At 36.9% G+C, this 15003-nt stretch overlaps 1 protein-coding gene across 1 annotated transcript in view; it reads left to right on the top strand.

Moving 5' to 3' along the window:
* Positions 1–15003, top strand: part of MBNL3 (muscleblind like splicing regulator 3) — a 126847-nt gene that overhangs the window by 56345 nt on the left and 55499 nt on the right. The window contains exons 2-3 of the mRNA XM_053580901.1: positions 8059–8942; positions 10936–10977. Coding sequence (XP_053436876.1) covers positions 8766–8942; positions 10936–10977 — 219 coding nt within the window. The 5' untranslated portion in view covers positions 8059–8765. The remainder of the gene's footprint in view (positions 1–8058; positions 8943–10935; positions 10978–15003) is intronic.

Raw genomic sequence — 15003 nt, 5'->3', positions numbered from 1 at the left:
TTTAGCCCAAGAGTCTGAGGTTTCTGTGAGCTATGACACCACAGCACCCTACAGAGGGTGACAAAGTGAAGCTGTGTCACACACACACACACACACACACACAAAACAAAAAGAAAGAAAAGAAAAGAAAAAGAATGGAAAATCAAGTATCCAATATGCTCAATTCTGATATGAAATCAGAAGACAAATACATGCCAACACAAGAGAAAGCACAATTAAACTCAAGGAGGGGGAGGAGGAGGGAGGAGATTGGTGTGCTCTCAACCAACAGGCAGAATGTAGGGGTATACAGCACACCTTCTAGGTGAGGGGCTCAGCTACAACTTGGGCTTTACCGAACAAATGCAATCAACATAGCCTAATCGTGTACACCCTCATATTAATCTGAAATTTTAAAAAAATTTAGTTGAAATTTCGATTACATTTTAAAAAGAAATTTCTATCAGAGATTAAGATCGAAAAGTACTTGAGTCAGTTCAGAAAATAGGAATGCAGTTATATATCCCACTTGACTGGGGTCACTGATAAATGGGTAGTCAAATGCAATCAAGAAGATACACTTTTCAGTTTATTTCTCAGCCTACTTTTTATTTTATAATTTTTTTTATTTATTTTTTTTTTTTTGTAGAGACAGAGTCTCACTTTATGGCCCTCGGTAGAGTGCCGTGGCCTCACACAGCTTACAGCAACCTCCAACTCCTGGGCTCAAGCGATTCTCTTGCCTCAGCCTCCCGAGTAGCTGGGACTACAGGCGCCCGCCAACTCAGCCTACTTTTTATACTGCACAGATTTGAATCACTGCCTCACAGAGTCTATGAAATGAAGAGAAACACCCTGACCTTTATCTACTTCCCATTCATCTTTTGTTCTTCCATGAACTTTACTCTATGTATTGTGGGCTCCTTAAATAAAACAATTTTCCAAGGACAGATCATTGTTAACATTCTACATCTATGCTGCTTAAAGTCTTTGAAGAAGACTCTTATTTCCATAACAAATGTATACTCCTTGGATCACTTTCCAGGTTCTTCAGAAACCACCCACATGCTGTGGTATTTCTCTTCCCCAGTTTAAACCTGCCATCCTACGTATGCTCACTATCCTACACATGGCTGGCACCCAGTCTGATCTTCCAGTCCTTATTCATGCTGTTCTTTCCAGGAATGCTTTTTGGCCCTCTGCCCTCTCCTAGGTACGGCTCATTCTTTAAGGTCCAGTTCCCTTCTCCTCTTTGAAAACTCCTTTGACCTTAGTGACATTTTCTTCCCATTGTTAATGTTACTAAATGTTGTCTCAACTGTCTGCATTGTTTGCTTTTATTTTATATATGTTGTTCTTAACACTTCAACTAAGTGAGCTTCTTGAGTGCAGAGACAGTGCCATAAAGTTCTTATTTCCAAAGAAGTACATGACTCAGGTCAGTGCACATAGTTGGTGTACAATACATATTTTTAGATTGAGATTTTCCCATGTAAGTCTTTTTTTTTTATTGTTGGGGATTCATTGAGGGTACAATAAGCCAGGTTACACTGATTGCAATTGTTAGGTAAAGTCCCTCTTGCAATCATGTCTTGCCCCCATAAAGTGTGACACACACCAATGCCCCACCCCCCTCCCTCCTTCCCTCTTTCTGCTTTCCCCCCCAAGTCTTTTTAAAGACCTCACTTGCCTTGATAATATTAGTTGAATGGATAAAATGAACAATGGATGTGTAACTTTATTTTCTGCTCCTCCTTCCTGTCTGCACCAGCTGACTCCCACTTTGAATGAGTCTAAGGGCAAAGATTTTTTATCTTGTTCAATTCTGTTTCCTGAGAACCTAGATCAGAACCTGGGTCATATTAGATGCCAAATAAATATTTGTTGAATGAATCATCAGTAAAATCACTTTGCATATATTAATGCAGTCAGTCTTGTGATTCATTTTGTGTTTCACTCTCTAAAATGCTTGAGCATTATAGGAGTGGAATTCTGAAATGTGTTCAGTTCTTGTTGTCTTTAAGTTTAAATCCAGTTTTTGGTGAAAGCATTCCTTTTAATGGCACTGGAATTTCTGTCCCATGTACATAAGGAAGCACCTAACTACTGTGATTTAATAGCAACTATGTTTAAAATCCAGGTTTTTAGTTGTTTTATATTAAATTGGGTTAATTTTAAATATTAAAATACCACTTTTTAGTATGTTGTCATATTATTTAAAAATAGACACACCTTAAAAAATGAACTCCCTTGACAAACAAAACCAGTAACATCCATTGTTATTTCAAAAGAGACACAGTCATGCCTGTTTTTTCTTCAAGGACCATATGTGTAAATAGAGATGGGTTGTTTAATTACTTTATGAAATAGAATAACTTCCCTGATTGTTTAAAAGTATATGAAATTTATTCTCTCAGGAATATTGTGAAAAAAATGCAATGGGGCTTAAAAAATAAAAACTTAATGCAAAAGTTCTGTGCATAGGCAAAATACCCTTATTTTTATGACTATTTTCCTCTCCCCCCCCCGACAGAAGACTCAATAGGATGCCTATGAAATCATGATTTCCATCTGCAGTGCTGAGCACCTCTCATATGACTTAAAGAATGTGTGGTGGTGGACCACTAACTAAAACACGTAAGGGAAATAGAACTTGAAGCAAATTTGAAAACTTTAAGGCCTGCCAATTCAAGCACTGTACAGCAGGTGTGTCATATACTTGTAGAGCCAAAATAAATGGCCACAAGAAATTCAGAGGTAATACAGATGTAAGAAAAACTTAAAATGGAAAGAAAGAAAATGTTGTTTTCATTGTTTATTTGGGAGATTGATAAATGCATTTAAAGGAAACCCTCTTCAGTGATTGGTTTAGGTGCCAGATATTATCTTTGTGATGTCCTGGACCAGGCATGGACAGTATTCCTATGTTATGTGGTGGCTTGTGGAAGTAAGGCAAAAGAAAAGAGGATACAAGGAAAGTATAGGAAAAGTGGGGCAAAAGTAGCTGTTAACAATGACCTTGCAATCAGCTCTGAAATAATTTACTATTTCCCTTAGTTCAGTAGAAAATATTTCTTTCTTCTTTTGTTTCTTCTTCAAGGTAAATTTCACCATAAAAGATGGGAATGTAGAATGTAAAATTTACATTTTTAAAGGATACACTTAATAGTGAATCCAATGAGTATGTAATTTTTAAATAAAAGTGTTAATATTTTCCTTACATTGTGTATTATCTAGGATTCTTATAAATGAGCATCAGTTAAAAATCAAAATTTGTTTATTTTGGAAGGAAGGAAGAATACTTAAGGAAGTTTTTTTTTATGGCTCAGAATGGAATCCCACCACCCCCACTCTCACCACCAGTTCAGTTTCATCACATCCATTATTGGGCAGAAAGATTAACCAAAGATTAACTTACTATCCAAAGATACAGATAGTAGTCATTTGGGTATTCCATATTTTAATAAGATCTTGCTTTTTTTTTTTAAATGAGCAGGAATAGATCATTCTTTATGCAGATTGAATGCAGTATCAAGAATCTCACCCAGGTATTAGCAGCTCTAACCTCCAATGACAAGCTGAGTAAAACATAATCTCTACTCTCAAAGAGTTTATGGTCTAATAGAGAAAAGTAAAGGGACCCAGTCACTAGAATGAGGAAGAATATGGTATGTGCCATAAGAGTTATACACTATTGTTGCATGGTTGCAGGGAGAGGCTCCGACGTCAGACTGCCTGAGTTTGAACCATGGCTTGATTATCTCCTAACTACATGAAGTTATGCAAGTTAAATTACCTAACCTTTCTCCACCTCCATTTCCCCATCTGTAAAATGAGAACAGTAGTACCCTCTCCAAGAGGAATCTGAAGAGCAGTAAGACTTAGTTTGAGTAATTCTGAGGTATTCATCTTGATGACTTATTTCTATGCAATAGTGTTTGTGTGTTTAAGAATTTTCTTAAGTCACAGTGCTTACTGTACCACTGATGGTGAATTGGAGGTTTGTGTTGAAGTCAGAATAGCTGGTGCATACTACTACCTCTTCATAAACTCTAATAATCATTTTACTTCTCTGTGCCTTAGGTTACTTCTCTAAATGAGCATAGGAAGTTCCATGAGAGCAGAGACCTTATCGGTCTTGTTCAGTATCCAGAACAGTGCCTGGCACTTAATAGATGCTAGATCTATGTTGGCTCAGCAACTTGGGTAGATTACGAAAACACATCAGGCATGGATGTAATTTTGAGAAAGAATCATAAGTACTCTACAAAAATGACTGGCTTTTCTTGTTTAAGATTCCCAAAGGAGATAAGAAATTATCTCTATGACATTTTTCTGCTGGGATCTATGCGTGAGTTTTGGAGTCAGAAGATCTTGCCTGTAGTCATGGTTCCACCACTTCAGGCCTTTTAACTTCAAATAAGTAATTTAACCTCTATGAGCTTCATTTCAGTCATCAGCATTTGGGAGCTATCATTGATACTATAGAGTATTTTTGAGAGAGCCAAAGATCAATGATATACAAGCACTTGCAAACTGCCAAGTACAATAAAGTACAAAAGCACTAAGAAATGGTAAATTTTCATGCTCTATTTTGGAGGAATATATATTGTAAGAAACAAAATTACATTCTTATTACTCAGGTCTAAGGTAGTGAAGATGATATTAACCTCCAAATAAACTTAATCTTATGAATATGGGAAAACTAGCACCTCTCTCTGTCTTTTATACATAGATGAGCAGAGCTGCACAAGAGAACGTCTCTCCATCCTCACACCAGCTTCTTTGAGTTGTCACACCTAGTTTCTTCTGAACTAGCCTCCAAAATGATTCCAGTATGAAGGAAGGCATATGTTGGCTAGAACTGCTTTGAGGAATTGGCCAGGGTTTCATCAGAGGTTACAGCCTAGGGGGGAAAAAATCCCAAAACAGGAGAAATGAAAATTCTTTTTGTCCCCATCCCTGACCTTACATAAAATGCATGGCTAGAAGCCAATTACTGTTTGAGTTTTTCATTTGTAGTTCAAAATTCAAATTTATTATCTGTTTTTATACCTGATGGAGAAAAATCTTTCTCCAGACCCTCACTGTTTAGGGTTTGAGCAGATCTTCAACATGCGTGTGTGGCAGGTGTGTGTATGTGTGCATATTCCTTTTTTGGTTATTTTTTTTGAAATATGCTCAGGCAGCTTATATAATTTAGTTGTAGGATTAAATTGTAATATATCTTTGAATATAAATTTACAAACTTCCAGAACATACTCTTTTAGGGTATTTTCTTAATAAGTCAGTTACAGTACAGGAACTAATTTACTCTTGAAATTCAAGTTAATAACACTACTGAGGAAAATCTGTGTTTAAGGAGAATCTTAGAAAGCTTGGGATAGCTAATCTCATTACCTATCAAGCTTTACTTATTTTTTTTGGTTGTCATGTCACTTTAGACTTTAAAAAATAATAACAGCTTTAGGGTGGCGCCTGTGGCTCAAAGGAGTAGGGCACTGGCCCCATATGCTGGAGGTGGCGGGTTCAAACCCAGCCCCGGCCAAAAACAGCAAGAAAAAAATAATAATAATAATAAAATAAAATAAAAAACAGCTTTACTGAGATGTATGTCACATACTATCTAATTCATCCATTTAAAGTGTACAATGAGTAGAATGAGTTATGCTATATTAAAAAATTTTTTACCCAAACTCTAGAACATTTTCATCACCTCCAGAGGAGACTCCATACCTATTAAGCTGCCACTCCTCATTTTCTCCTCCTCCTAGCCCCTGGCAACCACTAATCTACTTTGTCTGTGTGTATATGGCTATTCTGGATATTTCATATAAATGAAATCATACCGTATGTGGCCTTTTGTCTGGTGTCTTTCACTTTAACGTAATGTTTTCAAGGTCCATCACGTTGTAGCATGGATCAGTACTCCATGCCTTTTCTTTTTTTTTTTTTTGAGACAGAGTCTCACTATGTCACCCTTGGTAGAGTGCTGTGGCGTCACAGCTCACAGCAACCTCAAACTCTTGGGCTTAAGCTACTCTCTTGCCTCAGCCTCCCAAGTAGCTGGAACTACAGGTGCCTGCCACAATGCCCAGCTATTTTTTGTTGTTGTTGCAGCTGTCATTGTTGTCTAGCTGGCCCAGGCTGGATTCCAACCCGCCACCCTAGGTGTATGTGGCTGACACCATAACCACTGTGCTATGGGCACTGAGCCTACTCCATGTCTTTTAATGGTGGAATAATATTCCATTGTGTGGATGTACCACATTTTGTTTATCCATTCATCTGCTGTTGGACACTTGGATTATTTCTACCTCTTGGCTATTGTGAATAGTGCTACTATGAACATTCCTGTACAAGGATTGTTTAAGCACCTGTTTTCAATTATTTGGGGTATATACCAAGACCCCAAATGGGGGTGTTATATGATAACTCTAACATTTTGAGAAACTGTCAGACTGTTTGCCACAGAACTTGCACTATTTTATATTCTCACACACAATGTATGATTTTTCTTTCTCCAAATTTCTTTTGTCTGTTTTATTATAGTTACCCTGGTAGATGTGAAGTGGTCATCACATTTATTTGATTTGCATCTCCCCCACCAGGCTATTTAAAAAATATTTTCTTCTAGAGATCATTTGCCTGACAGCCTTAACCCTCCAGAACAGCGATTCTCAACCTGTGAGTCTCGACCCCTTTTGGGGTCGAATGACCCTTTCACAGGGATAGCCTAAGACCATCTTACATATTAGATATTTTCATTGTGATTCATAACAGTAGCAAAATTACAGTTATGAAGTAGCAACAAAAATAAGTATGGTTGGGGGTCACCACAACATGAGGAACTGTATTAAAGAGTTGTGGCATTAAGAAGGTTGAGAACTACTGCTTTAGAACATGGTCCTATATATATCTTAAAGCAAAAGGACCCTGAAAGCACTAAGGGCAGTTATAGAACTTGTGCAAGAAAACCCTACATCTTGCCCCTAAGGCCCCCCTCCCCCATTCAGAAACTAACTCTTATTCAACACCCATGGTTGTCTATTAGGTTTTCCAGAAGAACTGGAAAATTCACTGTGACAGGTAGTATAACAGTAATAGAATGGAGGAAGTGACGAGGAGCAGCGTGCCACTATTGTACTTCCCAATACATTAATGACCCCTCAAGTCTTTAATAGAGCCAAGTTTTGTCCAATATTTTTTAGGAAGGAAAAACTGCATGTAATATATGTTAGAAAGATATCCATGAAGAGTGACTCAGAGAACAATATGTTTTGTTCTTGAATAGATAAGCTTGCCTGAATTTCCTAGGTATTTATATCTGAAAAATCAAGTGACATTGAATTTCATCTTGAATATGGAAAAGACAAATAGAAAATTCAGATGCTGTAAAGTTATTGAGAATATTGTTCAGAAAATTAAGTGAAATATTTTCAAGAACTTTAATTCTGCTATTTGTTGAAGTTAATTGTCTGAGTTTTCTAATTCTCTGAGCTTACTTTTGCTTTAGTGTATTTTTTTTTTATTTTTGGTGTGTGTTCTTGGCATAATACAAGTAAATTTATCTTACATATATCTTTTCACTGAGTTGCTCAAAATTGTTGCTGGTTAACATTGAGTTAAACTGCAAATTTTAAAGCCATATTATATTTAATGTACCACTGAAAAATGCTTTTTGTCTCATTTATTTGTGTATGCTGAAACCTTTGGAGTTGTTCCATTTTCCCTTCATAGAGACTAAGAGAGCCTACACAGAAAAAAATCCATTGTTTTTTCAAAAGATTTATTTATCTGAAGTACATTTTACCTTTCCATCTTTCACTACTCATCTGGCACTGTTGCCCAGTCTTGTGCTACAACAGTAAATCTAAGCAGTTGCTTTCTTTAACTATGCACAGTTTTACCCTAGGAAATGCCCTTCTTATTGACAATAGGTGACTGTACTCCATTGCACTGTCAATATGTAGATGCTTCCTGTTTTAAATACAATATGGTTACTTCTTTTCCAAAACTAGAGTTTGAAAAGGAAGCACTATATTATTTTAGCTAATTTTATTTGTTTTTTTCTTGCAGGTTCTGAAAAATGTCTTTTCTGAAAACTCTGCTGCTTGGATTCAACTCTAGAGCTATCTCTTTATAAACCTCTCCCTCTACCCTACCTTCTCCCACCATTTCCTCCCTCCCAAACCTGGTATGCTTTTAGTTCACTGTCAGCAGCTTGTACATTTCTTTTTTTCTTTAATGCTCAGTTTTCTTAGCCATTTCCCCTCCCTTTTATTTTGCAACCCAACTTTTTTTTAGGTTCTAATAATCTTCCCAATCTTATCCTTTAAAGCTAAGAAATAGGGAGGAAAACTTTTCTCTCCCTGATCTGAGACCATTCCACAAGTTCAAGGGCAGCCAGCAGCGTATGCTTTTCACAAGAATAATTGAAAACATTAACTGTTGAGCAAAGAATTATTTTGAAAGTCTGCCAGTTATTGGAAGTAAATTTGGCAAAGGAAAAAAATAAAACATTCATTATTTTAACCTTTACAGTTGCCTTCTTAGGAGTTGGTCTACTTTGATTTTTAGTTATTCTAATGCAATTTTTATTTTATGATTGGCTGTTTAACTAGACCAGATCTGACTTAAATGAAAACCTAAGTGCTAACAAATAGACGTTTCACCAAAGCAAGCTGTTATCTTTTCACATTTAGTTTGAATTCATCTTTAATACTTTAGCAGTCCACAGTAATATCCTAAACAGGGTGCATTTGATTTTAATTTAGCTTTCAAAAATGACGGCTGTCAATGTTGCCCTGATTCGTGACACCAAGTGGCTGACTTTAGAAGTCTGTAGAGAATTTCAGAGAGGAACTTGCTTTCGAGATGATGCAGATTGCAAATTTGCCCATCCACCAAGACTTTGCCATGTGGAAAATGGTCGTGTGGTAGCCTGTTTTGATTCTCTAAAGGTGAGTGCTATCTGAATGCACATAATTTGAATTTGTTGATTGCTATGTTATTGTAATTTGATGTGCTTTGAAATGAGTAAAATTAATAATAGCATGAAGGAGGCAAATTTCGTTTGTTTATTAAGACAGAATATCCCAGGCTTGGCACCTGTGGCTCAAGCGGCTAAGGCGCCAGCCACATACACCTGAGCTGACGGGTTCGAATCCAGTCCAGGCCCACCAAACAACAATGATGGCTTCAACCAAAAAATAGCCGGGTGTTGTGGTGGGCACCTGTAGTCCCAGCTACTTGGGAGGCAGAGGCAGGAGAATCGCTTGAGTCTAGGAGTTGGAGGTTGCTGTGAGTTGTGATGTCATGGCACTCTACCCAGGGCGACAGCTTGAGGCTCTGTCTCAAAAAAAAAAAAGAATATCCTAAAAGCAGAATGTCTTAAGGACAGACTGTCTTAAGACTTTGTGTCTGTAGAACTAAAACAAGTCTAAAGCTCAGTACATCAGTACACCAAAGCCCGCTTATCAATACACTTGAAGAAAAAAGTTCAAGAATTTTTCTAGGAATAGGGGATTTTTCAGCCTTGCTATGGTTTATTGTTTTATTATTATTATTTATTTTTTTTTTTTTTGTAGAGACAGAGTTTCACTTTATCACCCTCGTTAGAGTGCCGTGGCGTCACACAGCTCACAGCAACCTCCAACTCCTGGGCCTAGGTGATTTTCTTGCCTCAGCCTCCCGAGTAGCTGGGACTACAGGCGCCCGCCACAACGCCCAGCTACTTTTTTGTTGCAGTTTGGCCCAGGCCGGGTTTGAACCTGCCACCCTCGGTATATGGGGCCAGCGCCCTGCTTACTGAGCCACAGGCGCTGCCCTGGTTTATTTTTTTTGTATATGCTTTAGATTTTATGTACATTGATCATAATCCTCGTATAACACACAGGTGCCCTTTACTGAATTATAGCTTATTATCTGTACTTAAGTGGCACGTGGAAGAGAAAAGTCAGCTTTCAGAGGATAAAGTCAAACTGGCTGGGAGAGTACAAGATGAAAATCTTTACCATCTAGGGGGATATGATGGCATTTTGAACTTTCTTAAAGTGTATTTTGGGTCTTTAACATAGACATACTGCTGCAATACTAGGTTCACTTAATTTTCTTCTTGAATAGCTGGTTGACGAATTTCAGATTTATGAGTACATTTTATAAGGGAAGTCCTATTGTCAAGATCATCAAACCTGAATATTATGTACTAGAATATGAAGAAAATATGAGGGCAGAAAAGGTATGTACAATAAGACATATGTGATTGCAGAACAAGATAATGCATTGATTTTTATGTTTTATTCATAATTATTCTTAAATTAAGGATAAAGATATACAAATTAAAGCATAGAAGCAGAAAACATTAATGGATTTTTGGTTTAATTAATAAGATTGGCTGTGATGCATTTGAGATTCTTTTTCAAAGTGTGTGAAAATGAATTAAACTTAATAGAAACCTTTTCAATTTCTTGATAATTGTTTTACCCTCATCATGACCAATTTGGCTTTATTAACATTTTTCTTTATGGCTGCATTGGCTAATAGAAATGTATTACTTCATGTGATAGTCTCCTCAGGAATTATTTTCTTGAGTGATACAGAGGTTGAGTATCCCCATCTGAAATTCTTGGGACTAAATATGTTTTAGATTTTGGATTTTTTAGGATTTTGGAATATCTGTGTATATATAATGAGATACCTTGGGATAGGACCCCAGTCTAAACATAGCCTGAGGGTAATTTTATACAAGATTTTTAATAATTTTGTGCATGAAACAAAGTTATGTACATGAACCATCGGAAAGCAAAGATGTCACTGTCTCAGCCACCCATGTGACATCATGTCATCACTCAAAAAGTTTTAGATTTTGAAGTATTTCAGATTTCAAATTTTTAGATTAGGGATGTTTAACCTGTACTACTCTTTTGGAGTTCCTGTTATTAGTTTCTGTTGCAGATTATTCCAGTTCAAGAATGGAAACTTATTATAAAGATAAAGGTAATTCCTAGATGTTATGACTAACAGGCCTGTTTTATTTTCTTCATTTTGGTATCATTCAAGTTTCATCAACAATTTTTGTGTGTGTTCCTTAAATCTACTGCTACAGGACTGGGCAATGCCTTAAAATGGAAAAGAGCACTGGGTTAGGGGAAAAAAGAAGCATCTTTCATCTGTTTCACAGAGAGAGTCAGGAACTGCAGTAGGTGCTTTGCATATGAAGTTTCAGGAGATCTGGGGTACAGTTGCAGCCTCACTGCTGTATCTGACCTTACATAACATCTCATAAACTCTGATTTACTTCATCTCTAGTAGATGGAACTTAAGATGGCACTTCTCTAATTAACTTCCACAATTACAAGGAGATTCCAATGAAATAACACAAATGAAAAGCCATGTTTCACCATAAAAGTTAATTAACGCTGGATGTGTTTGCTCATTCCTGTAATCCTAACACTTTGGGAGGCTGAGGCAGGAGGACTGCTTGAAGCCAGAGTTCGAGACCACCCTGAGCAACATAGTGAGACCCCCCCATCTCTACAAAAAGTAGAAAAATTAGCTGGACATAGTAATGTGCACCTGTAGTTCCAGCTACTCTAGAGTCTGAAGCAGAAGGATTTCTTGAACTCACAAGTTTGAGGTTGCAGAGTACTATGATGACACCAGTGTACTCTAGCCTGGGTGACAGAGCAAGACTCTGTCTCAACAAAAAACAAAGTGAGTTAAACAAAAGGTTATCTTTTTCCGATTAACTAAGTGTTTGTTGTAGGAGTTCTTCAAAATGGTTCTATTTAGTTAGGGTTTAATATTTAAAACTACAAACTAATGTTCCAATGGTCATACCCAAATCCAGTTGCCATGAACGTGATATTAGTTCTTCAAGCTAAGTATCACTGTTTTTATAGTTAACTCTGTGATTTGGAGTTCCATGCAGGCTTTGCAAATTCTATCTTCCCAAGCATCATAGAATGTGGAAAAAGATGTATGACCTTTTTAATCATTAGTATACTTCTGGTCAGTGCTCCCATTTAAAGGCAAAAAGAGTACCATAAAGTAAACCTTTTGAAGAAAATATTATGAAAGGTGCTTTACAAAATGCATACTGCACTACCAGTCTAAATCTTGGGAGATGTTTAATTCAGAGACAAACTAGATAATGGCCAATGAATATTAATACACCAGTTAATTATTTAAATAAGCTGTCTACTCACTATATCCATTATTTTAAAACTAATTTTTGCATTATGTTAATATCTTGATGCCCAGTCTCACAGGATAAAGATGATTTACATAATCCGTACATTCTCAAATTTTGATGAAAACCTTAATATTTCAAATATACAAAGCCTTTCCAACAATTATTAATATTTAACATGCCATATAGATAGCACATTTATCAGAATTCCATGTCTGCATGAAGGCTTTATAGTTTTCTTCTATATTATTTCTTATCCATGATATACATGAAAGCTACATTAAGTTGAGGGTCATTGACCTATGTGGCTTGTATTGCTGTCGTATCTGTAATACAAAAATAATATACATCATTGGTTACTGCAGCATTTGCTACCCCTCTTGAGTTTGTGTAATTGAAACAGCCTTGATATTCGTTTGTGTACTGTTTCTTACTTCATGAGTAGTTAAATAACAGAAGCAATAATTTGATGAGTTTTAGGCTGCAGCTTTTATTTTTATTTATTTATTTATTTTTGAGACAGAGTTTCAAGCTGTCGCCCTGGGCAGAGTGCTGTGGTGTCATAACTCACACCACAAGCTCCAACTTGGGCTCAAGCGATCCTCTTGCCTCAGTTTTTTTCTATTTTTAGTAGAGATGGGGGTCTGTCTTTTGCTCAGGCTAGTCTTGAACTTGTGAGGTCAGTCGATCCACCTGCCTCGGCCTCCCTCAGTGCTAGTATTACAGGTGTGAGCCAACGCTCCCGGCCTAGTTTTAATTTTTGTAAAGATGCTTTTAGCACTAGATACTCTACCATGTGATTCTTTGCCTTCCTTATACGTATAGTAGATATAATGTCTTTTACTAACCTCATATAAGAGAATGTTATGAAGATAGGAAGGACAGGCTAGATAGCTGATTGTGTATTATGCTGGAGTACTGTGCCCATCACTCCATGAATGTTGACTGTTCAGTGATGAAGGTTGCATCATCTTCAGATAGGAATCTGGAGAGTACAGTCCATGGATTGATTTCTACCTACACAGAAGAGTCTCCTGTTATTCTGCTATGAAACTATTTTGGACTCAATTGCCATGTCTGCTTGGCACAATCTGTTTCAAAAGTTCTCTTTAAAATATTACTTAATTGATCCTATTCTAATTTCTTGATATTACAGTTTGTCGTTAGGTTGGTATGTTTAGTGAATGTTTCCTGGATTTAACAAGGGGGGGGGTCACCATTTTTATAAATCAGTGTTTGTGATTGTTTTCATAAACAAATTATTCTGCTTTAGCAATAGCATGTCTTGAGCCTTGCCATAATGTGATATCACATTTTATCCAGGAAGGATAAAAAATGTTGTCATTATTTCATGGACAGATTAACACCCATCACATCTGCCCACCTCACTGAGCACTCTGGGTACTTTTTGTAGCATGAATTTCCTGGTAAAGACCATAGCAGCAGGCATAGTCAGAGAATAGTTATGCCAACCCATATATATTCTTAAAAAATGGAAACTGGTAAGGAATGAACATAAAACAATCATACACCATGTCTTCAAACATCATATGTGACTACCATAATAATAATATTTTGACAGAGGAAACCTGTTGTATAAACCTATGGGTCTGAATCAATCTTTGTAGGTGAAATTGGCCCAAGTTACCAGTACACTCTGTACTAGTAGCACTAGTCACACACAGTAATTGTTACCAGCTCAAAATTTTCACTTTTTTTTTTTTTTTAAAGAGGCAGAGTAGAGACAGAGTCTCACTTTGTCACCCTCGGTAGAGTGCCGTAGTGTCACAGCTCACAGCAACCTCCAGCTCTTGGGCTTAGGCAATTCTCTTGCCTCAGCCTCCTAAGTAGCTTGGACTATAGGTGCCTGCCACAACGCCCAGCTATTTTTTGTTGCAGTTTGGCTGGGGGCAGGTTTGAACCCGCCACCCTCAATATATAGGGCTGGCGCCCTACTCACTGAGCCACAGGCACTGCCCCAAATTTTCCCATTTTGACAGAATATTTACTCATCCCTGTTTGTTAAGGGAAAGTTTACCACAAGATAGATTCCTAGCAACATAATCCCAAGAGTCACTGGGTTATGCAAAATATAGCACCATTTATAAGCTCCATCAGAGAGGTCTGCCTGCACTATAAAGACACATAAGCAGCAATTTGTCATCCTGAGAGTTAAGGAAAATAACATTTTATTTAAGGATCTCTACCTTCCTTGATAACGACCTCAAAAAGAAGCACACTTACCTGGTAATAGTTAATGCTATTTTGAACATTTTAAAAACCTTTTTTTAAAAAAAAAAATAAAATGGAACTACATTAGGACTCACACAAATATATATTGATAGCTTAGCCTCACCTTTTAAACCTTTCATTTTGAAATAATTGCAGACTTACAGAAAAGTTACGAAAATAGTACAAGAAGTTCCTGTGTACTCTTTACCCGGATTCTCCTAATGTCAACAACTTACATACCATGCATAGCATAGTTATCAAAACCAGGAAATTATCACTGGTACTGGTACTCTTAACGAAATTTCACCAGTTTTCTCCCTAATGTCATTTTTCTGTTCCAGGATCCCACATAACATTTATTCCTCATGTCTCCTTAGTCTTCCCTGGAAATTGTGAGTTTCTCTGTCTTTCCTGACCATGACACTTTGAATGAGTACTGGTCAGTTATTCTGTAAATGCCTCTCACTTTGAGTTTGTCAGATGTTTTCTCATGATTAGACTGAGATTGTGTGTTTGGGGCACAAAACCCGCAGAAATGATGTGCATTGTATCTGAGGGTATGTGATGTTGATATATCGTATCCCTCATTATGTGAGCCT

The sequence above is a fragment of the Nycticebus coucang genome, chromosome X (genome assembly GCF_027406575.1).
Source record: "Nycticebus coucang isolate mNycCou1 chromosome X, mNycCou1.pri, whole genome shotgun sequence".
NCBI lineage: Eukaryota > Metazoa > Chordata > Mammalia > Primates > Lorisidae > Nycticebus > Nycticebus coucang.
Note: the sequence above shows the minus strand (reverse complement) of the source record. Positions and strands in the feature narration are given on the sequence as shown.